Genomic DNA, 27,505 nt, shown 5'->3' with positions numbered 1-27,505 from the left:
AGACATTTCGTTGTATCACAAATAACAGTGGTTGGTGTATTCAGTATTATATTAATAAGTTTTTTTAAGGCTCATAAACATGCCCATTAGAGCGATTCAAAATTCAAAAATTCCACATTCCATACCTTTTCTCTGATGGAAATAGAGTTCTACTAAAAAATACCACCCTCATTGATCTAAATAAAAACAAACAAATTCTTGCAACTTTCTTTATAGGGTATCCCAGAAAGTATGAACACGACTTCATCTTACTGCCATTCCAAGATTAGTGCCGAGAAAAATCAGTTTGATTCTTGCTCCAATCAAGAGTAGATTTTGATTTTTGAGCGAATTACCATCAATGATGATCGGCAAGATCGTTGTAAGTGCGTTGGTCGCCTTTGCCGCCTTCTCTCATGCATAGTCGACGTGGCTGTAGAAGTTTAGCCGATCGTCTATCATCTCGCCCAGGTGTCTGAGCGACCGCTGTGATGCTATGACATGTCCTCCGACGGTAATCTCAGCGTGCGCGAGGCAATCCGTGTCCATCTGGAGGTGAACTCGGACCTGCGAAAGCTGCTGCCACACATCAAGAGCTACGTTGGCTTCGTGTTCACCAAGGGTGATCTGGTTGAGGTCCGTGACAAGCTAATGGAAAGCAAGGTCGTGCTGGTGCTATCGCTCCTCTGGAGGTCGTCATTCCGGCCCACAACACCAGTCTTGGACCCGAGAAACTTTTTTCTTCCAGGCTCTGTCCATCCCAATCAAGATTTCTAAGGGTACGATTGAAATCATCAACGATGTGCCCATTCTGAAGTCAGGTGACAAAGTTGGGGCTTCCGAAGCCACCCTGCTCAACATGTTGAACGTCTTTCCGTCCTCGTATGATCTGTAGATTGAGCAGGTGTACGGCTCAATCTTCTCTCCGGATATTCTGGACATCAAGCCGGAAGACCTCCGTGCCAAGTTCCAGGTTGGAGTTGCCAACTTGGCTGGCGTGTCGCTCGAGATTGGATACCCAACTCTGGCTTCCGTGCCGCACAACATTGCCATCGGTTTCCGCAACCTGTTGGTCATCGCTGCCGTCACCGAGGTTGAGTTCAAGGGAGCTGAAACCGTCAAGGAGTTCATCAAGACTCGAGCAAGTTTGCTGCCATTGCTGCCCCGGCTGCTTCTGCTGCTGCTCCGGCTGCCACTGCCAAGGAAGCTCCAAAGGGAGAGTCCGAATCCAAGGATGACGACATGGGCTTCAGTCTGTTCGATTAAGAAGCGCATTCTCGTCAAGCCGCCACTTGTGTTTGCACTGCACCATCCTTTTCTAATATGTGCTCCTGGAGAAAGAAAATTTGAATCTCTTGAAGAGGAGAGTATCTACTCGTCCGGGGACGAAACGACAAATCGATTCCAAATGCCTCAGCTTTGTGATGGGATATCTTGAGCTTGACTCCATTCAACCATGCCCATTGCCTCCGTAGCTAGCACTTCCACTTCCTTCAGCGTTTCGCCAATTCATGTTGGGACTACGTCATCAGCAAAGCTGACGATCTCGACGCCCATGGATAACTCCAGTGATAGGACCCCGTCGAACATGCCATTCCACAACGTCGGTCCCAGTGTGGACCCTTGCGGAACTCATGACGTTACACTTGACTCCTTTCGACCTGAGTCGATTGCATACACTAACACCCGATTCTCGAAGTAGCTCTGCAGAGCCCGGAACAGATAGTCAGGAACTCGCATTCTATGCAGCGCTATGGCGATGGCGTCTCAACTGGCGCTATTGTTAGCGTTCTTAACATCAATCGTAACTATGGCGCAGTAACGATTTCATATTCTTAACGCCCCCTGGTTTATGGGCAAGCAGCGTGGATTGCGTTGAGTGCATCGTTCCACCAGTACGCGGGACGTCGATCTTTGCGGGGCTCCCGTTTTTGTGGCATCGTTGTGTCACATGCTCTTGTCATCGCTATTGTCAACCCTACTGCATCCAAGTTCAGGGCATCGCTGTCGGTACAAATTGCCTCAATGAAGAGATTTTTGTTGAATGCCTTCCTCTTCCACTGCTGGTCGCCAATTGTGTTCTTCTGCACTGCCGTAGTGTTCCGCTGGCCAATACTGTAGCGTAGCGTATCGCCTAGTGATCGCTATGTGTGTACTCTTCGCTTACCCTGCAGTTCATGTTACCCGCCAGTAATGAGCTACAATTTGTTAAATCTACTTCCGTTTGTCTTTACGAAATGTGCTAACGGTGCCTTCGTTGCACAATCGTACGTCTAGCTATGCTAGACCCTCCAGTAGGTTGTAACCTCTGGCATTGGTTACCCTGCTACCCCACTCCACGGCTCATGTATTGATGCCCATGCATTGCTTTGATGTCACCTCCAATCGGCACTTCCGACCAACTAACTTGTTTCCGACCAACTAACTTGTCGGTCAACTTCTTCAAGATCCGGCTAAATTCTTCGAGCGTCCATCTTGTAGGCGCAGCTGCAAAAGTAGATTGCGTTGTTTTTTGGCAATTACGAAACCCACGTTTGACCTGGCAACCACTTCCAGAATAGGAAACCTACCCGTCACTTGTATCGTGGTTACGCCTGTGCTATCCACCACCCAATTGGCCTCATTGAGTGGTACTCGATACGGTTCAACTAATATCGCGACGTCACATATAGTTTAGCAACAGTTGCTGTGCGGTGTCGCAGTGATTCACGTTGATCTGCGTTACCTCCGTTACTGTTGGGCAGCGATCGCCTTTTGGTACGCACGGCAATTGAAGCTGCCCGTCTAATGGGTATTTCCCTCCTCTGGTGAGCAGAGCAAGCACCTTAGTCGATTCTTGCAGTCTTTCCTAAAGTGACCTCGTTCTCCACATTTTCTGCAAAGTTCAATTCTGTCCGCACCTTTACAGCTCGCCACCGGGAGTCCAAAGTTCATGCAACTGGTAGTCGAATCGTCGCTGATAGTATGCCGTCGTACGACTTCCTCAGATAGATTGCCATGGCCTCTTCTCAAAAGCTGCATTGCTTACGCAACTCCTCACTCACCTTGTCCACGGTTGTTATCTCCTTCAGATATCTGCACTCAACAACTGCTTCTTGAGTAAATGCTTTTACGTCCGCCTCAATCACCAAAGATTTCGTGACAAGCTCCTGATAGGCCGAGCTTTTCCCCTTTCTGGGTGCACCACGTTCTAACCACGTTTTCTCCCAGGTTCTTCAGGTTCGGATCGTCCTTAACTTTTCTAAAAATATCTGCGTACGTTGTTCGGTCGTTTGCATTAACAAGTATGGAATCAAATTTAAATCACTCACGCTACGGGCGTCTCTTTGCTTTCTTCTGTACGTCCTTCTTATTCTCCAGCTTCTCTTTCTGTTTCTTTTTTATCTTTGGCGCTGACGATGGTTTGCCATCCGTCATCGTTCCCGTCCTTTTCCGGCACACTTTTTTCGTGCTCGTTACGTTTCTTTTTTGGGTCTTCCTCTTATCCTGGTGACTCTCTGTCTCGTTTCTTCGGAGGTTTGTCACCTCCTACCTTCGGGGTCTTAAGCTTGTCATCCACTGCTTGCTTCGTAACCTTTTTCAGTGCATTTTCGGCAAGCTTTCATCCTCAGCGCTTTCTGTTCGTTCATCGCTCTTGATCGCGGTATGCACTTTGTGCCGGTCCTTGACGAACTGGATGATCATCCTCAAACTCGATTTCATCGACCTTATTCTTCATCCCCGTCAATCTCGAGTTTTCAGGTTGTTGCCCTCCTTGAGCAGCGTTGTTGCTCGATTTCGATGTGTACACTGGACTCTGAATCCCTAATCCTCCTTGTAGTCCTTGTGTCTCCGTGGTATGCACCGGCGATCGTGGTACCTTACCGCTTTTCTGGAACGTGCTTGCGTTTTTTTCAAAAATTGTTCAAATGTTTTAAATTACTATTACTTTCGGTTTCGTCGATGAATCATTTCAAAATTTACGGAGAATGTGCTAGAATATTTTTTGAGTGGTGTGTGCAGAATTGATGATTAATTAATGAGAGTTAATAACGGTTTCAGACACATAGTGTAATGTTGCATTTCGTCAAATATCAAAAGCAGTATACAAAATAGTTGAATGGAAAGAACATTTTGAACTAAATTTCGTTTAGACTAATTCGATTTCGTTTGGAGTGCGTCAGTATATTCTGTTCCCAATTAGTATGCGTATGAATGAATATGACTTATTTTTCTCCCGTGATGGGGGACGATCAATCGATTGCGATCGGTTGTAAACCACTTTTTTGCACATCGGCTCCAATTTTCATTGGTGTAAACCATCAAACTATCGTACTTTTATCGGGTCTTAATCAGGAACGTGCACAGCGCGACTCAAACAGCAGTGGCATACCGGCGATTGAAATCACTAAAGAGGCCGCCACCGATGTCACCTATATTAGTGACGACAGTGAATACCAAGATGGCGCTAGTAGCGGTGGCGGAAGTGGACGGCGTCGTAGCGGTCCTCCGCCACAGCAACAACAGGTTAGAGACCAACACAACTCCGGACATCCTTCCGATTAACCACCACAAACTACTATGTATCGATCGAGCTTTCTTCTCTCTTCCAACGTATCTTTTGAAACGCAAGCTGTAAACCAAAAGTATTTCTCTTTGCTCTGTGGTCTGTCTTCTATCGTAAAAACACATTTCCACACTTCCGTTCCCTTCAGTAATGATGGGCAGTCGGGTCTTCTACAAAACGGTTGGTAGGTTGCTATCCGTGTTGGGGGAATCAAATAAAAAATGGGATTTCACCGAATCAGGAATGTGGTCGATTGTCCCAGTCAAATGGAACTTTTGCTAAAATTTTAGTGTCTTTTTTGACCTACCTTCTAGTTTATAGCAAGTTCAATGTTAATTGTACTAGAACTCACTTATTTAATACTCAAATTATCTCTACAAATCATTTCCTTCTTTTATCACTCTTTATTTCTATGAGGATTCTTTGGTAATAGCTTCCATTGTGAGGATGACGACATTGCTCCCGAATAGGTGAAATTCCATTAACTGTTTTATTTGCCACAAAGAGCACCGTGTTGTATGAGACCTTATTGAAAGATATTGTGTTATAGAAAACCGTGTTGTAGGAGGCCTAACTGTGATCTCGTTGAGCAACTATGCTGTGCAGCATTCGAATGAATCTTTTCTATCTACCACCGTGATATTGTCATAATTAATGTTATTTTTATGTTTTTTGTGTCATTAGTTTACTTTTGTATTCGATGCCCATCACTTTGTATAGTGCAATTAGTTCGTGTTTTTTTTGTTTGATTTCATTTTCTATCCGTGCCCCACTCACAAAGTTAGCTTTTGGTCTACTAATACACTGCTGGGATTCCTTTAGTGAAGACAATAACTATTTTAAAAGAGATGAAAACATCCTGCATATTAACCGATCTTTATATTGCCCCTATTTACATAATAGCCCCATTTTTTTTTTATCTGATCAAAAGAGTATTTAATTAAAAAATACGAACAAAAACGATGCGAGCGCTGCGAGTGTCGGATTGGCCACCTACCATATTTTTGAACTGATCGTTAAAAATGTGGTCGATGGACAATGATGAGAGTGTGACGTCTGTTTGTCTCTGATACAGCACTTTATTTCACCTTACGTGCTAATATAGTACTATTTCACAGCTGACATGCCCCATTTTAGCCGTATAATAGCTCTTTAAGCCTAAAACGGCGAATTAGTGGGCTAGTGGAACGCTATCACTTTTCTAAAAGAGGCCTTAAAACACCTACATCCAAATAATAAATAAGCGAAATAAATGAGTTTTATCATCGCTCCCCAAATGGAGCTCTCGCTTTCTTTTGTTATTTGTCAAGCTTGTTACAATTTGCGAACCTTGCTGAATCGTGAACCGGTACTGTAAATGATGGAATGTTTTCCATCGCTAGCTTTGATTATACTTCGCAATCAAATGCGATCGAATTTTGCATACCTGATTCTTATTAAGATGGTCAATTCCTTATTAAAAAATAACTTCTCGGAAAATAGGGAATCCCGGTAATCAGCAATTTAAATGCTTAAATTTTCTAAGCTCAATAATTATTTTATTGTTTACAAGGTGATTAGTATATCATGTCAGTAAAGTAATTAATCATAGTTGGGAAAAGTTATGAGATTCACGCTATTGTAACCAAGCAAAGCTGTGATAGCTAAACACCCGTTGCTAGGGGCAATCCTAAATAACTGTAGAAAAATGTTCTAGGGGGAAAACACTAATTTTTAACCTACAAGAATTCTGTACCAATTTTCGGATTTACCTACGAAGTATGGAAATTAAATGTATGGATTCTTAAATCGCATGAAGGGGGTCGAAAACTAATGCTAGATCGAAAATTGATGCTCTTTTCCTATTGCCCGTAATTAGAGTGTCCATTTTCTGGCCATGGGGCTCTGCACAAAAATCATTCGCTCTCTTTCACTCCTCCATGAAATTGGTAAACAGTTAACGTCAAAGTCCCATACAAAACCAGAACAATGCAGAGCCCTATTTGGCTTGTCCCGGGATTTGTAAAATTTACAATTAAACGTGTATTTTCGTTGATATGCAACTGAGAGAGAGGAGACAGCTGGCTTAGATTACGAGCTCCCAAAAGTCAAGGGAACCTGTCACCAACTGTCACTGGAAAACCGCACAATCGAAGGGCAGAGCGGTAAAAACCATCAAAATTCAAGTAAAAGTAATTAAAATTTCTAGGTGTGCTTCGATGATTTCACGTTATAAAAAGTTGAATATCCAAATAAAGTTGGGTGTTGGCAAACTGCTGTTGATTTTTTTTTATATGCATATCCTATTTTATAGTGTACAATATGAAATGAATATGATTATGTCTATTCTGCACAACCCAAAAATTAAAGAAAGCAGTCAAAGAAGGCAAGAAAACATGCCATAGTCAGTGAGCTGTCTCCTCTCTCTCAGATATGTAAGCAAAATCTGCATAAATGAAAGTATGGTTAACATTTAAGTCATAATATTAAGACATTTTGATTTAGGAAATTTGATAATTTATGACCACATTATACTGAAAGTTAATTATTGAAAATTATTAAAAGATGTATGTATATTCAGATTGGCTTCTGCAGTCTAGGGTTATGAAAACGGCTAATGTCATAAAGAAACGCATTAAAAAACCTTTGCAAGGAGACTATGTTCCTTATTCATTTGGCAATAAAGCTTTTTCATGAAAATACAGTCAACTTTCCCTGACTTGATATTGAAGGTATAATCGAGCTAGCCATGAAAACCAATTTTTACTATGGTTCTTCTTCTTTCTGGCGTTACGTCCCTACTGGGACAGAGCCTGCTTCTCAGCTTAGTGTTCTTATGAGCACTTCCACAGTTATTAACTGAGAGCTTACTATGCCGATGACCATTTTTGCATGCGTATATCGTGTGGCAGGTACGATTATACTCTATGCCCTAGGAAGTCGAGAAAATTTCCAACCCGAAAAGATCCTCGACCGGTGGGATTCGAACCCACGACCCTCAGCTTGGTCTTGCTGAATAGCTGCGCGTTTACCGCTACGGCTATTTGGGCCCCACTATGGTTCGATAACCCGATTATCTCGGGAATCCCGAGATTCCCGGGACGACATAATATATACTCCGGGAAACGGGAATTCTCGAAATTTCTCAAATCATAGGAATTTTTGGGATGGACACTCTACCTGTAATTGATCATATAAGATAGATATGTTTTATGAATATGAGTTTTCAGTGTATATCCGGTTTCGCACTTCTATATTATATAACTTGGGTCGTTCCTTAGCCTAGTGGTTAGAGCAGTCTTATTGTTTTTTTTTCCGTAACTGTTACAGTCAATTCTCCCTTCCTCGATATTCGGTATCTCGGTATCTCGATATCGAGTTAGAGGACCATAGTCAAAGTTGGTTTCATGGCTCTTTCGATGGTCCCTTGGACATTTGCACTGGTTTTGTGTGTTATAACTAGATACCTCCCTAACTAGTTGTTCTCTTTACTATCTAGTTATGAAAAACTGACTGTATATATTGTTGACGGCCGTTGACATTTAGTTGAAACATTCTATTAATCGTAGATATTTAAACACATTTTTTTTTTAAATTTTTACTTGAAGTTGTGGCATAATTGAAAAATTTCACTGGAAAAATATGGGCTAGTTTGTCAGCATTGGATCGACCTAAATTTTTAACAGGTATGGCATTAGAATCTTAATTCCATAATCTTTGAAGAGCACTTACAAAATTTTGGCGAAAAAATCTTAAAACTATTCAAAATTTTCAAAACAATCGTTTAAGTCATCGTGCAACAGTTTGGGTTCTTCCTAGGGTTCACCCCTCAAAGTAAGATTAAATCATCGAATGCGCCATAGAGAGTTTCAGTTAGAGGTTAGACCACATTAGGGACGTTCCGATATTGCAAAGTATCGATATTTCATTCGATATGATTATCGATTCAAAGTATCGATACCACCGATATATTGATTCAAAATATCGATATATCGGAATATCATATGATATATTTCAATGGAGCAAAATTCCTATATTGCTTAGTGAATTGCCGTTTAGTTTCTTAAATTCGACAAAAAAATCTTTGAATACTCAAGATTATTGCTGTTTTAACCGACATTCACATAAACATCTTCTGTTAAGGTGCATTCTAGTGCAATTCGAACGGAAGCTGCTTGTTTTAAAATACAATAAATAAATTATATTTTGAGAAAATCATACAATTGTTTTTCACTTAGAGCATGTAGAGGTCTCTGCAACCCTCGTGCACCCAATCAGATCATTAAACAATTATTAAATTTTTAGTAGAAACCTAACGAGTTTTATGCTGGGTGTAAATAGTTATCCAGTTTCCTATCCCTCAGCCCCTCAACTTTTGCAAGGACATGGCAAGGTAATTCCTGACTGCTGAAGGATGCGTCAATTTCGTCTAATCTCAATTGCAAAAATCTCAAGTCTATGTCTATGATCAATGACGAGGCAACCTTGATACAGCGGTCTAGGGCTGTACCACTTACGAATGCTTATTGCATATGCTAGTGTTTGTACTAAAACCCTACAATTGTTTTCCATATATTAGTTACTATATATCGGAAGGAAATATCGATATCACCGATATATTGAATAGGAAATATCGATACCAAAATATCGAATATCGAAAGCAAAATATCGATATTCCGATATATCGGAAGTATCGGAACGTCCCTAGACCACATACATATGGTCAAAACACTGTTGTACACTGAGGAAAGCAAACGTAAGACTTTCATAAGATTTGCTTATGGAATTACGACACAAGAAAAATCTTTGAAATTCATAAGACCATCGTATGGTTTTCGGCAGATGTTGTTTCCATAATACACCTCGAAGGAATTTCGTAAGATGATCTTATGAACCAGCATTGACTTGATAACAAAATCCATAGATAGTCTTATGTATTACGTTCTGATCCATTCTTGGTTGCATAAGACTGTCTTTTGTAATTTGAGCTTTAGATTATGAATTTCAATGAATGAATAATACTAATCCGCGTTGAAAAATAGGTTAACCAGCTTGGGAAAATCAAATTTTCATTCATTTTGTCATGTCGCAATTCGATTAAAGCACTTTACTGTAAGCATTAGAATCGATTTGCGACACGACAAAATGGATGAAAATTCGATTTCCTCTAGTTGGCTAACCTATTTTGAACGCGAAGAAGTATATTATAGCAGCGAAACATTATTGAGAAAAGTTGTGAAGAACGCCTGAATTGGTGCAGGTTTACGTTAGGGGCGGATTAATGGATGAGGGGGGTTTGTGATTTCTTACGCGTCATACAAATTGTTTTGAATTTTCATTCAAAAATCTTATTCTTTGGATCCAATTCCTTAATCTGATTGAAAGAAAGTGTTAGTTACAGCGGAATTGATGATAAATAGAAAATATTTACCCTTTGATGCATTAGAAACGGAGTCAGCCAGCGACAAATCAGCAAACACGTCCATTTCGGAAGCCATATTGAATTTCTGATAGTGAAATGGCTGTTCCGAGAAAATTTGCCTCACGTGGTTCTTCACAATGATGAGCAATGGGGTTCATAAGCGTTCTTATGACATTGACAATTGATTGTTATGAAAAAATTACACTTGTCTTATGAATCTCAATCTCGTCGAATGAAATACGCAAGTGTCTTATGAACCAACAAAAAAATAATAAAAAACGCGTTCATTAGTGTGATCTTATGAAAATCATGCGAGATTTTTGCCTCAGTGTATAATTATTGGTAAGGTGGCATCCACAAGTTACGTAACGCTTTAAGGGAGGGGGGGAGTTACGGTTATACAAAAATTAGAAGTTTTTCATACAAAAAGCGTTACGGAAGGGGGAAGAGGGTCAAAAATTTCCAATTTTAGCGGAATGGAAGCTGCCTAAGTGAAACCAAAACTTTTGCACGGCAGTGTATATTTTAAATTACATAAAACTCCATTTTTAATAGTATTTTTTATATTTTCACCATTGAATTTTCATAGGAAATAGATGTTTGGAATAAAATTTCATGATATTGACTTCTTAATAAAAAATATTTCTTAGAACAGTTGAACAATATTGTCAGTTGGATGAATCTATATAAATAAAAATGGAGTGATGTATGTATGTCACGAAATGGATAGCGAACGAGCTATCCGATTTAAAAATAATATTTTACTGAACAGTTAGTTAGGTTCTCCGACGTGTTTGTGTGTAAAAAATGCTTAGGATATTCACTAGGACCCAATTGTTAATTATTTTTCATTAGGCGAGTATTTAGAACAAAAAAGGGTTTTGATGTAATTTAGATTAAAAAAGTATGAATTTCAAGTCATTTAAAAATGACGTCCAACATTTGAAGGAGAGGGGAATCTTTTAAAGTGTAACAGTACATGTATTAGGTGTTGGAAGAAGCGTGATAGATAGGGGAAGAGGGTTTGGAAATTTGAATCGTCCCTTGTGAAAATATGTTTTATTTTACTTCTCCTTAATTTTGAATGTCATATTCATTCAAGATTGCGAAGAAATAAAATAAAACATATGTTTACAAGTCAAAACTGCTTTTTGCACATGGGCAATTAGATATTATCCTCAATCAAAAGATGACATTACTCAATTAGTTGTGAGTGATTTGTAGCCGCTTCTCATCAAATATCATAAATCTTGTTTGAAACAAGACTATAATATGATTGTGCGAAAAAAATCGAATATGAATTCTTGATACGAAGTTCAGAAAATAATTTTGTTTTTTTTTTTCATGTCGTTATTGTAAAATAATAATATGGATATTGTATATTGTAAAATAATAATAAATAACACCTTCAATCAAACTACAACTCAGTACACAATTCAAGCTTTCTGTAACCTTACCAAATATCAAACACTCATCCTCTCTCACTTGTTCTTACGCCATAATAACGAGAGATACTAATCAACGCCGCAAAGCTTTCATTGGCTATGCGTCCACTGTCTGTTCTCTTCAGTCTGGAATTTTCAATTCGATTTATGACACCTTCAACTACCGCCGGCAAACACTGAGCTGAGGCGAACCGAACGCATACTTTACTGAACGCACACCATAGTAATTACTACTATCTATGCGGTCATGTTTTCTGTGACAAACCTAAAGAGAAGTACACGATTTAGTTTTGCCAGTGATTCGCTTAGCTTTGAAGTTTTTGTCGAACGTAGTGAAATACTAACAATTAGCATAAAGCGTGCAACACAATTCATCACTGTAGGTAAACTTTGCCAATCAAAAGCCAACTATTTCAAACATTTGTTAAGGGCCGGTGACATATGTTAGACTTTTATTATTCTATAAGTTGATTCACCTTTTCTTCAATGTTTTGTGCGACAAGTTACGGTGAAATGTGTGAGTGCAATTTCTGACGCGTTGTCGCTTGTTGATTTCGTCGCTTCAATGACTGAAAAAAAGCTTCGAAAGCTTCGTAGGAGGTGTTGTTTGTTTCATTAGTTAGTGCTTGGATGCATTGGTTTGATAGCAAGCGTGGAAGAGAGAGTTCGTCGTTTTTGTCAAAAGTTTTAGACGTTTTGAATTTTGATTGAGTTGTTTTTCTTTTATTTTGCATTGTAATAAGCACAAACAATATTGTTTTCCAAGAATTGGCTCGTTTTTTTATGAATGTTAGCAGCATTTCAATTATTTTTTTAATTGAGATAAAAAAAATTACAATTATTTTCTGATTAGTATCAGCTTTCATTTGTAGACATTTAAAACGCTGCTGCTTGAAAGTAAAGTCAGTTTTTCTACACATTTAAAACGGAATGATAAAAAACATAATTCAAATGCACCCTTATGATTCAGTTGGGGATATGTTTTACTGTCGGACAGGTTTGCGTCGAAGGTTCTCGGATTTGTATGAAACTTTTACCAGAGGTAGAACTCGTGGATTTATGACTAACAGTAAAATTCAATAAAATCGTAGTGGTCTATTTTCCCAGAAAACTCTAGATGAATTTTCACAATTGCCTTGTATATTCCTAACCTAGTCCTAGAAACTAGGATTAGCTTACCAATCTCAACGTGCACAAATTGAGAGCTCAAAATATAATAGTCAACAAGAGCGCCGGCCACGTCCTTACGATCATCGGGGAAGGGAAAGACTGTTAGTTAGATAACCATTGTTATTAGAGACCGAAGAATCTTCTGCATCTACACAGTTGTCACGAAAAGGATATTGGGTTATGGAATAAGGTAAGGCCCTGGGGGTATCCTTGGCTAGTGATGTGATCCATGATATATTTACGCTTGACCGGATTCCTGTCATTACTCAATAAAGGCATTGTACGCCGAAAAAGTGTTCATCACTCGCCACCGCAGGAGCAAGTGATAAGATCAAGAGATCAAACACTACTCTTCAAACCTCTGCTCCACTATGGGCCTGATGTTTCGATATAAAATGGAATAAGCTCATATTATTATTTTGTTTTGTGTGATAGAAGTTATGACGAAATTTACACTTTTCTCCGTAAAAAAAAAAAGAAGAAATAGCTACAACTGATTCGAATCTCAATTAATTTTTACAATGTTTGGAGGGAGAGTCTCTTTTATAGATTCCTCACTTAAACTTCTGTCACAACTTTGGTATTCTACTATTGAAATTCTACTGGTTATTTCAAAGGAACAAAAAAACTAAGCGGTCAATATTTGATTTTTTTTAATGTTGCTGTCTGTCGTCAAAGACACCATACGGTTAATCTATGGACATAACTTCATTTCGCTGTGGAAGTAGTTGCTCTACCTCTCTGTACAGATTAAGTATAATCGTAGATATACACTCCCAAATACTGCCACATCTTGTATATACATAGATAGATTCTGCATTCACGTCGTCGGTTATCGTGCTCCAACCACCGTAGAACAGTAAACCAAGTATCTTCACGCAGTCAAACTTTCTCATTTGCTATTTTGAAACAGCATTTCCGCCTCCAGGAGTATAGTGTACATATTATCGAAACCTGTAGTCTCTGCGACTGAAGCCTGCCCAAAAATCAATTTGTAACGGTGCACCGCCATTTAAGTAACGTTAATGTGCTTGTATCGTGGCTCTTGAAATTCTACTCTTCTTTTGTGCTGGAATGTACTTGGAAATATCGTGTTTCCATTCGCTAAATTAAAGAATTACTAATGTTGCTGTTCTTTTTCTCTGTATATCACCGTCTCAATTCCATACTGCTGAACAAAACCGTACAGGGTTATCGGACTCATAGCATGTCCGCCAATCAGACCGGACGGCAGACAAACCCTCAAGGACCAAATCAACCCTACTACGGTAACACGAATCAACAGCAAAACCAACAACAGCAACAGGTGCAACAGCAGCAACAGCAACAACAGCAGCTGCAGCAGATGAACCGCAATCCCAATCAACCTCGACCGATGAACCCCAACCAGCAAATGCAAGCTCAAACGCAAAACCAACAACGGATGGGTCCAGTGCCTGGTCAACAAATGACGCCTCAAACTATGCCACCTTTCCCGGCGCATCTGATGAATGCGTCCAAAAAGCCGCGCTATTTCATGGCACTGTTCGACTACGATCCAGCCACGATGAGTCCCAATCCGGACGCCTGCGAAGAAGAACTGCCTTTTAACGAAGGTGATACAATACGGGTAAGTGACCCTAGAACCCAAGTAATCACCAAGCACTTGACGCTTCAAATCAGCGTTATGGAAACGATTGATTTTTATATGGATAGATGTTCACCACTGAAACCTATTTTATGATTATTTTAGGTCTACGGCGATAAGGATCCTGATGGTTTCTACTGGGGAGAGCTACGAGGTCGAAGAGGTTACGTTCCGCACAACATGGTCCAAGAAATTGAAGATGGTGCTCAGGGTGGCGTTGGGCCTTCGGTACGAAGCATTAGCAGGGATCGGTGGGCCGATATCTATGCCAATATGCCGGTAAAACGGATGATCGCATTGTACGATTATGATCCGCAAGAGCTAAGTCCCAATGTGGACGCCGAGGTGAGACCCTAGTATATTCGGACAGAATGAGACTGGGTATGGTTTCGTTTTTTCCGCACTTTAACTACACCAAAATGTTCTGTTTCCGTCCGGTTTGGATGAAAGCAAATAGAAACTTCTGCTTGTTGCATGCTTTATTATTTTCGATAGTTTCACAAAACTTAGATTCGGTGTGTAGCGAGAGGAAGAAAAACCTCGCAGAAAAAACGGTTTATTTTGCAAAGTAGTGGAATACGTTATTAACTTATGTGGCTCTACCCCGATTTCTTTCAACCCCAACTGCAGGTGGAATTAAGTTTCCAAACCGGCGCCGTCATACTCGTGTATGGCGACATGGATGAAGATGGTTTCTACATGGGCGAACTGGACGGCGTCCGCGGTCTAGTGCCGTCGAACTTCCTCACCGAAGCACCGGACCAGTACAGCAATCAAGGGCCCAACGCCAACAATCTGGCACAACGTACGCTCAACAGTAATAACAATCGAGCACGGGGGATTGGCCCTGGAGTACGAGGACCTCCACCTCCGCCTCGGGACAACATGGGCGGCATGGGTGGCTTAGCACAACGGGGCCCGCAACGGAAAGGTATGTCCGCTTGGAACAAATTCATCTTTTTCTTTCAATTTTCCTCTCTTTCTCTTCAACTTTATTTGAGTTATTATCAATTTATCTCAACCTCGTCTTCATTCACTCGCGAAAAAATTCTCAATGATCCTAATCGCAATTCAACCTAATTATGTTTCAGTTATTTCCTTTTGTTCAAATTTGATACACCTTGAAACTCAAAATCAGTTCCACCTTCAGCTAGTCTGCAGATATTGTTATCACACAAAGTTCTACCACAATTGGACCTTGTTTGCTTTTAAGTTGCGAGAAATTTCAAATGCACTTTTTAAGTAATTTTACGTTCGTTGGAAAATTTTAACAAACGCTGAACATTTTCAGTCTTTCTTAGTTCAACAATACTAGAAAAGCTATATCTGCAGATCCCAAAACATTGATCAAAAGACGACACTATTCCATTGTAACACATTTGCGTTCTACACAGTTATAACCTGCAATTGGCTTGAACTTTTCTCTTTCAAATTAATTCTACTTAAAACAATTGGCTACCGTACGTTATTCAACTCCATTTTTTATCTTTATTTCGTTGATATTTTAAACCACACGCTGTTGTTATTATTTGACAGTTGTTACATACAGAAATCCCATCTAATAACATGGCGCACGCTAAACTACTATTCGCCATATCTCATCAAAGCAAACTAAACATCCACATAGCGTACCACTGCAAAACTGATGGGTGTGAAAGGTTGTTCGAGATTAAGGATATCTGCTTGCTTCTTTTCTCTTCTCAGTGCAAAACATTGATTTCACAGACACGTCACAAGCACCCTACATAAACTCAACTCCATTACACAAATATCAAAACGAGGACAGATAAGTACGAATACTAGGCAAAGCTTTGCTTTGTATGAATAAGTTGAAATGTGAGTTTTTTGTAAAACCATAAAGGATAATTGGATTGATTTCATCAACTAAAACATTTCTTATTTTGAGCTGTTATGAGCCATTGATTCTGGGATAATGCCCTCATGCCAACAATTGCGTGACTTATATTTAGAAAAAAAAAACACAACTCAGGTTGTCACACAAGACATATGAAATTAATTATCTATCAAAAGATATCAATGGACTGTAAAAGTTGAAAAAAAACTTTTGAAATTCCGTTTGGACACGCCATTGTTATTTATTGTTTTTACCCGAATGCCGTGTAGTGCATGTCGCATTACTCAAACTGAAGGGCAATAATTAGAAACTTTGTAAATTTCTCTTCAGTGGCCTAAAAAACATCCGAAGAAATCACCGAACTAATATTTAGGGCAAACAACCTCTAAGCTTTCTTTATATGCCGAGTAAACGCGCTTAACATACGAAAGATCCTTTTACAAACCAATCTGGTGAATTCATTCAGTTTTTTAAGCTGTGTCGACAGCTATTACCTACCTTGTACCTTGATGGCCACAGAGCGTAGCGTCACGCAATTGCCGGGCGTATTGTAGAGCTCAACTTCGTCGGTCTTCGTCGATACTTCTCTCGTTGTCACGAACGTTTGGGGTCGCCAGGTCCTCTTCCGCTGCGTACAGCCAGTGTATTCGTAGTCTTCCATAAAACTGCCACTTCTACCAGCCCACTGAAGTCTGCCGTATCCCACACGCCTAATAATATTCGCATCTTTGTACATTTGACACAACTCGTAATTCATGCGTTTGTGCCACACTTCTTTTTCGAGCTTCCCACCGAATATTGTCTTCAGCACTTTCCGCTCAAAAACACCTAAGGTTTTCCGGTCTGCCTCTTTCAACGTCCACGCTTTGTGCCCGTAGACAGCCACCGGAAGAATCAATGTTTTATACATGGCGAATTTCATTTCCGTTTGCAAGTTGCGGAACCTAATCTGGTTACGTAGTCCGTAAAGGGCTCTATTCGCAACCATGTTGAACATGTTCCATGTTCAAGTAAGTTCAGTCCGTCCATCGTCCCAGATCCTCGGAGTGAAAGGCGTGGGCTCTAACCTTTACACGAAGTCCGTCCCCATTTATTATTGTACCTTCGCATTTTAGGTGGAACAATTCTCTGGCCTCACATGCCTTTGAAAGTATTTTTATGAATCGGTGGACAAAACTTCTCATTTCCGTCTTTTTAACCTTTTCATCTATACACCTAGGTTCTGCCAAGTAAAGTGCTTCTGAATTATTTCTCAGGCCGCGCTCTTCTACTAAGTACTCTTTTTATAGTTCTTCTTAAATAAAACATTTCAGTGATTTCAACCAACATTCTCGACAATATTCGTCACCTAGCCTAATTAATAGCTGTATAATGCTCCAGAAGTATTCTTGAGAGCTTTTACAAACGTATCCTCTTCCAGCAGTATCGTTAGGTCATGTGGAAGCAGGCGTCAGTACCGGTAATTTTTGATGACGAAGGGTGTTTTTTAACATTATGGCAAGTAAACGATAGCTGAATCATGGGTACATGAATTTCCTAAATCAGTAGTGTCATTAAAGGCTGTAAATGCGGGAAATAGAACATTTTTCTACAGTAGTTTTGGGTTGCCCTAAGCAACGGATGTTTTGCAATTTTCAAGGCTCTTTGCCTACAGCAGCGGTAGGCGTGAGTTTCACTGGCTTTGCTGACTGCGATTGGCTTTGTTTGGCTACCGTAGAAAGAATTTAAGATTATTTCTCAACACTGGTTGAAACAACATAGGAAAAGTGTACCAGTTATGGCCATAGTGGTTCCCTATTTGGCCATATGTGTGTTCTCGAAAACTTTAACATTTTGAACATTTTTGAATGTTTCATCATCAAGATATATTTGATGTCAAACTGCTGAAACACACAGAATGATTAAAAATTTAAAGATAATCAAATTATCACGTATGGCGAAATAGGGATCCATAACTGTTACACCTACCCTAAATATTATGTTGGTGCAGGTGAATCCTAGTTTCTAATCGTACTTTATTTGATGAAACTTCGTTGAGGCGCATAAAAAACTTTTCTTGCAAACATATTATCGGATGAATCGTATTTGAATGTGAGATGATGTAAAGGCTCTCTGTCCACATAATCGTTGGCATGAATAACTCAATAACAGCTACAAAATAAAAAAAAAGCTAACCTTATCAAAAACAAGTATTGCAATCATACTAATCACAACCATCTCACAAAGTCAACACTATTGTACATACCCTTCACCTTTTTCCACTCCCATGCATGCTCTCTAATACCTACAGTCCTGTACACCAATGACACGCAGCAGTTAAAGCAGCAAGCAGAACTTTGCTTTTACTATCTAAGTAACTACAAACGAGCTACCCATTCCATAAACCGATTGAATAAACATCTTTTCCATCATATCTCACATCAGTTGAAACACTATGTGACAATTCAGTCAGTTGTTTGCTTTCATTTACAATATATTGCTTCTAATAATCTTCTCCAGCACAATCGTTCGATTCATAATAAGACTGAAACTGAACATTTCCCACAGCATTTAGTAACCGCAGTATATTGAACATTCAATAGTACAATGCAAAAAACTCAACATTGTCCAAATTGACTTATGTTTCACAGAAAAAGATCAGCAATATCCCCACATTTGAAATTCTTTATTAAAAACATACTTTGAGTTATGCGTGCGAAACTAACCAAGAATTGTATTTTGATTTTTGTTGCTCCTTCACATCAATTTTATTTGGTTTGTTTCTAGATTACTCATTTGTTTTTTTTTTTTCACTTGCTGAATTGTTTTCTGCCCGTAAGCTTCTTGGTTTGTCAGTTCATAAATTATGGGAGATGACTGATTGCATCACTAGAAGTCAATGAATGATTAATTTAAAGTTAATTTGATAACTTTATCCATTAAAGGTATGATAACAATAACGCCGATGAAAAGCTTTAAATGTTCAGTGTGCGCACCATTTGATAAAGCTCCTTTTTCTTCTATCATGTGTGATTGTTTTATGATTATGTCAATATTTGGTTGAGATTTTTCTTTTGAATACCCTTTTCCATTTTTATATTATAGATTTATTAATACTAAAATAATTTAACAAAATATTAACCAGAACGTTTAAATGGTGCGATGGCAAGACAGCTACTAGAACAAGAACGAAAGGTTAATACACACCGACACCAGTCATCCACCTGTCAAATAAGAATGACAGTTCTCCCTCTAGAATTCTTGCTATTGGCACTTTCCAAACCATCCTGATAAAATAATCGAAATAAACCTTATAAATTACCCAATCGTAATCCAATGCACTTCCTTTTTGTGGTGTGTGTGATTGTCCCTTCCTACCCTATGTGTCTATTTATCATTGTGCTTCTGTGTGAGTGTGTTTCAACGTTTCGTTCAGAAAAGGTTTTCGATACATGAACAAGGGAAATATGTAATCGCGATCGTTCGAATAGCTAATACTTGTCGAACGCTGTCTAAACGTTCAAGTTCTGCTCTGCTGTGGTAAATGTCAAGTCTTCATGTTGTTTGTTGCTAGATGCTCGCCCTTCTTCCCCTACACTGTTAGACAACACGGGCCACCCTGCCCCCGATCACCAAACGCAGGTAACTACTTGAGAAAATTTAACATCGCCAAAATACATAAATTCTGAATTTCAACATCAAGATAGTAAAACATGCATTCGTGAACATCTGTTAAATAATGCAAGACTGAAAATATTGCACCTTAAATTAAAAGTTTGAAATTCACGATTTAGAGCAACGTTGTTGCAATATTAAATTTAACACACCCACCTGCCCACTGTTTTGAGAAGTAATAAAACTTTGTTTTCAAATCTTATGAGCTACTTTATAAAAATAGATCATTTTCTGAATTGTTACCCTTTTCCAACAGTCAGTTAGTTCGGTTTTCATTGTTTCATATCCTAGTTGTTTGAAATGATATATTTTCATTAGTTCAAAGTTTCTTTCATATTTCCACCTAGTTTATTCAAGTTCAAAGTTTGCTTCCTTGATTCAAATACCATCACAAAAAATATCAACTACCAGGGCAACTTGAGAATAAATGAGCCAAACAATCGAATCCAAAAATCCCACCAACAAAAAATCCTTGAGTATTGTCAAACGTTGAAAAATCGTACCTCGTTTACTAGTGCATTTCGTTAGGTTTGTTACTCCGTTTCACATTTTAAGTTTCCTAATGTTTTGAAATTCATACCAATAAGAATTCCTTTTCTTCGAACTGTTTCTTATTGTTGCTAGAAGTCGACCCTTCGATATGTTCTCTTTCGTTTTATGTTGCAAAATGTAGTTTTTTCTAGAACACTTACAATTAATGTTACTTTGATGAGTAATTCTCGGTGTCGGATGGAAAACCATTTCTCTTTGTTTTTAATTTCAATAAAAAAGAAGAAGATCGCTGTTGTTCTGTTTTTGTTTCCATTTCTGCAGATTTGCTTCCTACTTACTCGAATTCTTCCAAATGGCCGAACGAGTGTTTGGCACAATTGAAATTATTTAGCGAATCGTTCGCAGGGTTCTTTCTATTTTATGTTGGAATGTTTATAAATTGATTCTTAGAACAAATAATAAGGTACAGTGGGGGAAGTGTATCAGTGGGGTAAGTGGATCATTCGTCAATATTAAGCATAATTACTTGAATATACAGTCGCCTCTCCACATCTCGATATCGAAGGGACCATCGAGATAGGGAAAGATCGAGACATAGAACAAATTTTTATAGAATACTAGATTGAAAATCACTACCTTACCAGGAAAATCGAAAACAAACAGACGTCATCTAATTGTTTTGAGTCCCTGAAATTCAGTCTAGTTACCTTTGATAACGGGCATATCGACATACGGAGGGATAATCGGGAACGAAAATCACATCGAGATAGAGAGATATCGAGATAAGGAGGATATCGAGATATGAAGAGTGAAAATATACGCAGAACGAAGGGACCGAAGCAATCATCGACATAGGGAGAAATATCGAGATGAAGAACATCGAGATGTGGAGAGTCGACTGTATTGAATGTTTTCGCTTCATTGCTTCGTTTTAGGTTATATTATTACGTCCACACTTATACTATTGCAAATCTGATACTACACGTACACTAACACAAGCAAACTTGTTAGTTGCAAAAATTGATTAATTTCAAAATTGTTTTCCATCTATCAAAAATCCATTGTAACTCTGTCTAAAATCGAATAATATTAGTTTTTTCGACACATGGTGAGCATTTCAGCTCTAATTGAACGAATTACAATGAAAAATATGTGATGTTTATAAATAAATAACGATATATTGTACATGGTACACTTACCCCTACTTTTTAATGGGGTGGGGTAAGTGGATCAAGTATTATTATCATTTATTGGCAGACTGCTTACAGGAATTTTAATAAGTTTTAATACCCGCAAATGTTGTTTTCCTTTATTTTTTTTCATTCCCAGCTTAAATTTGTCAAATTGACCTTAGAGAATTTGAATAAATCCACCTAAAAGTTTTGTTTAACCTTTCTGATATAAAAAAAATATATGAAAATATAAAAATTTCAAAACTCACACGAAACTTTTCGTGGTTCATCTAAGCTGAGTTGTAAAAGAGCAAAATATACTGATTCTCCAATTTAAAGCATATTAACGTACCTTATTTGACCATATAAATAATTATAGACAGATGATATAAACATATTCATAAATAGAATAAAAAGTTTTCAGTTTGTTATTCAAAAATAAGTGTAACTTATGTTTTCAAACTACGAGTCTTTTTCGAAAACATCGTTAGAAATAATCCTTCAATACTTATGTATAATTTATGTGTATAAATAGATGAATTTACTTAAATTATTCTAGTTACAATTTTTTTTTTGTTCGAATTACTAATGTATACACATTTTTCAATATATTTTGACTAAATAAAGATACTTTTTAAATTTAAAGTATTAAAATGTACCATTACTAACACTTATAACAAGAACAAGAGTAATATCAATCTTACTATACATAGTACATCACATTTGTTTTGAGAACAGATTTTTTCTCAACTACCGAAAAGCTAAACATTACATATAATTTGCAATTGGATTAGATGGACAAATTGATGTGAAAATTTGCGAAAAAGTTACACGTCTTCTCAGTGAGAATCGAACTCACGACTCCCCGATCTCTAGTTGGGGCGCGTTAACCACTACGCCATGAGAGGACTCATGAACGCAGAAGTTAACCTGAATTCGATTTCAGCTCAATAATCACGTGGTCCTCTTTCGCAAAGTGCACCTCTTTCGGAAGAATTAGATGCCCATCCAAACACAACGCTTTCTATATATATCCAATGCCTAGCCCGAGAGCGCATTGTTTTTTTAGGTATAGGAATAGCACACTACACTAGCCAGCAACTGCGCTGGCTGAGGTTTCTATTGTGTGGGCTTCCAATGGGTCGCGACGTTCTCAAACGACCGGTTACGGAACATGAGTCCGTTGCTCGATAAATACTTGTTTTAATTATGAATCGTGGTTTACGGCCAACCAGCCGAGTGGAAGTTTAACAACTACCGAAAAGCTAAACATTACATATAATTTGCAATTGGATTAGATGGACAAATTGATGTGAAAATTTGCGAAAAAGTTACACGTCTTCTCAGTGAGAATCGAACTCACGACTCCCCGATCTCTAGTTGGGGCGCGTTAACCACTACGCCATGAGAGGACTCATGAACGCAGAAGTTAACCTGAATTCGATTTCAGCTCAATAATCACGTGGTCCTCTTTCGCAAAGTGCACCTCTTTCGGAAGAATTAGATGCCCATCCAAACACAACGCTTTCTATATATATCCAATGCCTAGCCCGAGAGCGCATTGTTTTTTTAGGTATAGGAATAGCACACTACACTAGCCAGCAACTGCGCTGGCTGAGGTTTCTATTGTGTGGGCTTCCAATGGGTCGCGACGTTCTCAAACGACCGGTTACGGTCGTTTGAGAACGTCGCGACCCATTGGAAGCCCACACAATAGAAACCTCAGCCAGCGCAGTTGCTGGCTAGTGTAGTGTGCTATTCCTATACCTAAAAAAACAATGCGCTCTCGGGCTAGGCATTGGATATATATAGAAAGCGTTGTGTTTGGATGGGCATCTAATTCTTCCGAAAGAGGTGCACTTTGCGAAAGAGGACCACGTGATTATTGAGCTGAAATCGAATTCAGGTTAACTTCTGCGTTCATGAGTCCTCTCATGGCGTAGTGGTTAACGCGCCCCAACTAGAGATCGGGGAGTCGTGAGTTCGATTCTCACTGAGAAGACGTGTAACTTTTTCGCAAATTTTCACATCAATTTGTCCATCTAATCCAATTGCAAATTATATGTAATGTTTAGCTTTTCGGTAGTTGTTAAACTTCCACTCGGCTGGTTGGCCGTAAACCACGATTCATAATTAAAACAAGTATTTATCGAGCAACGGACTCATGTTCCGTAACCGGTCGTTTGAGAACGTCGCGACCCATTGGAAGCCCACACAATAGAAACCTCAGCCAGCGCAGTTGCTGGCTAGTGTAGTGTGCTATTCCTATACCTAAAAAAACAATGCGCTCTCGGGCTAGGCATTGGATATATATAGAAAGCGTTGTGTTTGGATGGGCATCTAATTCTTCCGAAAGAGGTGCACTTTGCGAAAGAGGACCACGTGATTATTGAGCTGAAATCGAATTCAGGTTAACTTCTGCGTTCATGAGTCCTCTCATGGCGTAGTGGTTAACGCGCCCCAACTAGAGATCGGGGAGTCGTGAGTTCGATTCTCACTGAGAAGACGTGTAACTTTTTCGCAAATTTTCACATCAATTTGTCCATCTAATCCAATTGCAAATTATATGTAATGTTTAGCTTTTCGGTAGTTGTTAAACTTCCACTCGGCTGGTTGGCCGTAAACCACGATTCATAATTAAAACAAGTATTTATCGAGCAACGGACTCATGTTCCGTAACCGGTCGTTTGAGAACGTCGCGACCCATTGGAAGCCCACACAATAGAAACCTCAGCCAGCGCAGTTGCTGGCTAGTGTAGTGTGCTATTCCTATACCTAAAAAAACAATGCGCTCTCGGGCTAGGCATTGGATATATATAGAAAGCGTTGTGTTTGGATGGGCATCTAATTCTTCCGAAAGAGGTGCACTTTGCGAAAGAGGACCACGTGATTATTGAGCTGAAATCGAATTCAGGTTAACTTCTGCGTTCATGAGTCCTCTCATGGCGTAGTGGTTAACGCGCCCCAACTAGAGATCGGGGAGTCGTGAGTTCGATTCTCACTGAGAAGACGTGTAACTTTTTCGCAAATTTTCACATCAATTTGTCCATCTAATCCAATTGCAAATTATATGTAATGTTTAGCTTTTCGGTAGTTGTTAAACTTCCACTCGGCTGGTTGGCCGTAAACCACGATTCATAATTAAAACAAGTATTTATCGAGCAACGGACTCATGTTCCGTAACCGGTCGTTTGAGAACGTCGCGACCCATTGGAAGCCCACACAATAGAAACCTCAGCCAGCGCAGTTGCTGGCTAGTGTAGTGTGCTATTCCTATACCTAAAAAAACAATGCGCTCTCGGGCTAGGCATTGGATATATATAGAAAGCGTTGTGTTTGGATGGGCATCTAATTCTTCCGAAAGAGGTGCACTTTGCGAAAGAGGACCACGTGATTATTGAGCTGAAATCGAATTCAGGTTAACTTCTGCGTTCATGAGTCCTCTCATGGCGTAGTGGTTAACGCGCCCCAACTAGAGATCGGGGAGTCGTGAGTTCGATTCTCACTGAGAAGACGTGTAACTTTTTCGCAAATTTTCACATCAATTTGTCCATCTAATCCAATTGCAAATTATATGTAATGTTTAGCTTTTCGGTAGTTGTTAAACTTCCACTCGGCTGGTTGGCCGTAAACCACGATTCATAATTAAAACAAGATTTTTTCTATTGGTGATCCACTTACCCCACCATGGTAAGGCAAGTGGATCATTTGGCGCAAATTTTGAAGTCCCTCATACTCAGTACATAACAATCAGAAAAATCGAAACCATCAATGATTTGAAGTATATTAGACCCTCATTTGTTATCCACAGAAAAAAGTTTGAATTACATTATTCACGTTAGGTGTACATAACAATGAAGTTGACTGTTGATTTTTCTGTATCCACTTACCCCACGGTACCTTAAGTTCCATTTTAGGATTTAACTATCTACTTGTCAAATTAACCAAATCAACCAACAGTTTCAATTGTTACAATTAAAAATATTCAAATCAATTTCACAAGTTCTTAAAAACACTTCTATTTTTAGAATCTGACGATATTGATCATCTGGTTTTCAAGACATTCCGATGTTACTCGGGGAACCGACAATCCCTATATAAAATTTATTTGATCGTCATTTTGATTTAGTCCATTTATCAAGAAAATAAAATATGGGCTGTAAAATGTTTGGTAATAAGAAGCTACTCTGAAAAAAAAAATATACCGATCGGTTCAGGCCAAGAAAACTTAAAAACAATATTATGTTTTTTGAAATTTCCAAGGCAAATAAATGTTTATTATAAACAAAAAACGGATGCAGCAAATCGCTTCATTTTTTGACAATGGGCTCTCATTAAAGTATTGTTCCGAAAAATAAACGAACACGATAAAAAAAAACTCGGTAACCAGTAAAATGGTAACGCGTCGGTCTCCCTAGGAATTTCGAAATGTCTCCGGATCTAGACGACCAAATATTAAAATCGATTCTAAAAGAAGAAAAGATTTTTGAGAACCTGAACCTGAAAAATCAAAATGTTATCGCGATGTGAATATTTATTTGTTGTGAATAAATGATGCTACTAGCAGAAGGGTTTAAAAGCACCCATGTTCTACGGAGCATGAACAAGTTGTCTGTTTTATAAACATTCAATAAAATTTGGAATAAAAATAACAAATAGTGTAGAAAGAAAAAGCTTAACAGGAATAAAGTTATCAATATTGTTCGTTCAGTTAAATTATGGCTTGGGGGAGTCCAAATACAAAGGGATGTAAGTAATATTTTGATCAGTGCTGAGTTGATTAAACCGTAAAAAAATATTGTTTTGAATCTTTCCAACGGTATTTTAGGTGATTTTCTCATCTAATGTAATGCATATAGAAATAATGTTACTGTAATATGGTCGGCTTTAAGTCAGAGGGGACCAAGTACAAAACTTTGGGAATTGGATTATTCCTTCATTAGATGCGAAATTACCTCACCTTAATTTCATTTTGATCAGATTTGATGAATTCTGTAAACTGCGCGAGATATGTAATAAATTTACTTTGGATGATCAATAAAAATCCATAAAAGTATGCAGTCAGAGTGGACCAAGTGCTTATTACCGTAACAGCGAAAATGATCAGCGCGCTGAGGAATGAACAGTCAGAGTGGACCAAGTACACATAGTCCATCAAAAAATCGTTTTATTAGAGGTTTGGATTATGATTTTTCATGATTATCTCTTCACATTATATTGTTTGAAAGTAACACAAAGATGTGTAGAAATATTGAACCAAAATTTAAACGAGTTTAAAAATTACAGAGCGTTAGACTTTAACCAAATTGTTCTCAATGATTATGATTTTTGATATATGTAGGGGTAGTCGGAGTGGTTTCGCCAATAGGGTGGAATGAGCACTCCTTGAAAACTGTATAAATTCTTTAAATTTTATCTGAAATAATATGCAATCACAAAGCTGACAAGAAAATGAAGCAATATTGTTTTAAGCCAGTGTTCTATAACAAAAGAAAAATAAATAAATAATGTTTGAAAAAAAACTACGCATATTGCCCCGAATTACTCTTTTAAATTTCATCATTTTAGAATGATACTATTTGACTGCTAAAATGTTCTTTAAAATTGATTGATTTTGCATGAAGTGTTTCTAAAACCCAACAACTTTCTAGTGAAGTGAGAAAAATAATTGAGTTATTAGATTGTATGAGATAATTTTACAACCAAAAAGGGTGCTCCTATCATCCCATCGATATAAAATCGACTCAAAAAAGACAAATTTTCAAAAATCATCCATTTATTCGTGAACTTTAAAAGTCAACGGAAATTATCTGGATCTAATATATTGATCTTAAAAATGTTTGAAATCCTGTAAAAAAATCCTAAGTTTCCATAATATTTTCAGCATTTTTATCGACTTTTCCTTAAGGTGGACAAACTTCCCTACTTTCCCCTATCTATGCGTACCATGCCCACACAGTTACGGATCACCCACAGTGACGGATCACTCTGGCGTTCAACATCGGATAACTCGCTCAAGACATAAACGTTGACGTAAAACATATTTTTCCCATGTTATACTATTTGTCTTCTACCATTTGTAAAGTTAAGCACAACATTCAACCGCTTAATAACGGTGTATTTGACAAATGTTTAGTTGGTACCACACAGCTATCATTATATGG

General features: G+C 38.4%; 1 protein-coding gene and 1 pseudogene across 9 annotated transcripts in view; both read left to right on the top strand.

Moving 5' to 3' along the window:
- Positions 1 to 27,505, top strand: part of LOC5574135 (RIMS-binding protein 2) — a 232,902-nt gene that overhangs the window by 186,127 nt on the left and 19,270 nt on the right. For 6 of the 9 annotated variants that reach the window (XM_021853143.1, XM_021853142.1, XM_021853146.1 and 3 more), the window contains 5 exons: positions 4,315 to 4,485; positions 13,731 to 14,150; positions 14,274 to 14,513; positions 14,796 to 15,099; positions 19,577 to 19,644. In XM_021853143.1, coding sequence (XP_021708835.1) covers positions 4,315 to 4,485; positions 13,731 to 14,150; positions 14,274 to 14,513; positions 14,796 to 15,099; positions 19,577 to 19,644 — 1,203 coding nt within the window. The remainder of the gene's footprint in view (positions 1 to 4,314; positions 4,486 to 13,730; positions 14,151 to 14,273; positions 14,514 to 14,795; positions 15,100 to 19,576; positions 19,645 to 27,505) is intronic. The other 3 variants (XM_021853144.1, XM_021853147.1, XM_021853148.1) reach the window with 3 other exon arrangements.
- LOC110678831 lies at positions 232 to 1,393 on the top strand (annotated as a pseudogene).

The sequence above is a fragment of the Aedes aegypti genome, chromosome 3, assembly GCF_002204515.2.
Source record: "Aedes aegypti strain LVP_AGWG chromosome 3, AaegL5.0 Primary Assembly, whole genome shotgun sequence".
Classification (NCBI taxonomy): domain Eukaryota; kingdom Metazoa; phylum Arthropoda; class Insecta; order Diptera; family Culicidae; genus Aedes; species Aedes aegypti.
The sequence above is the reverse complement of the archived record's forward strand: the minus strand, read 5'-3'. Positions and strand labels throughout refer to the sequence as shown.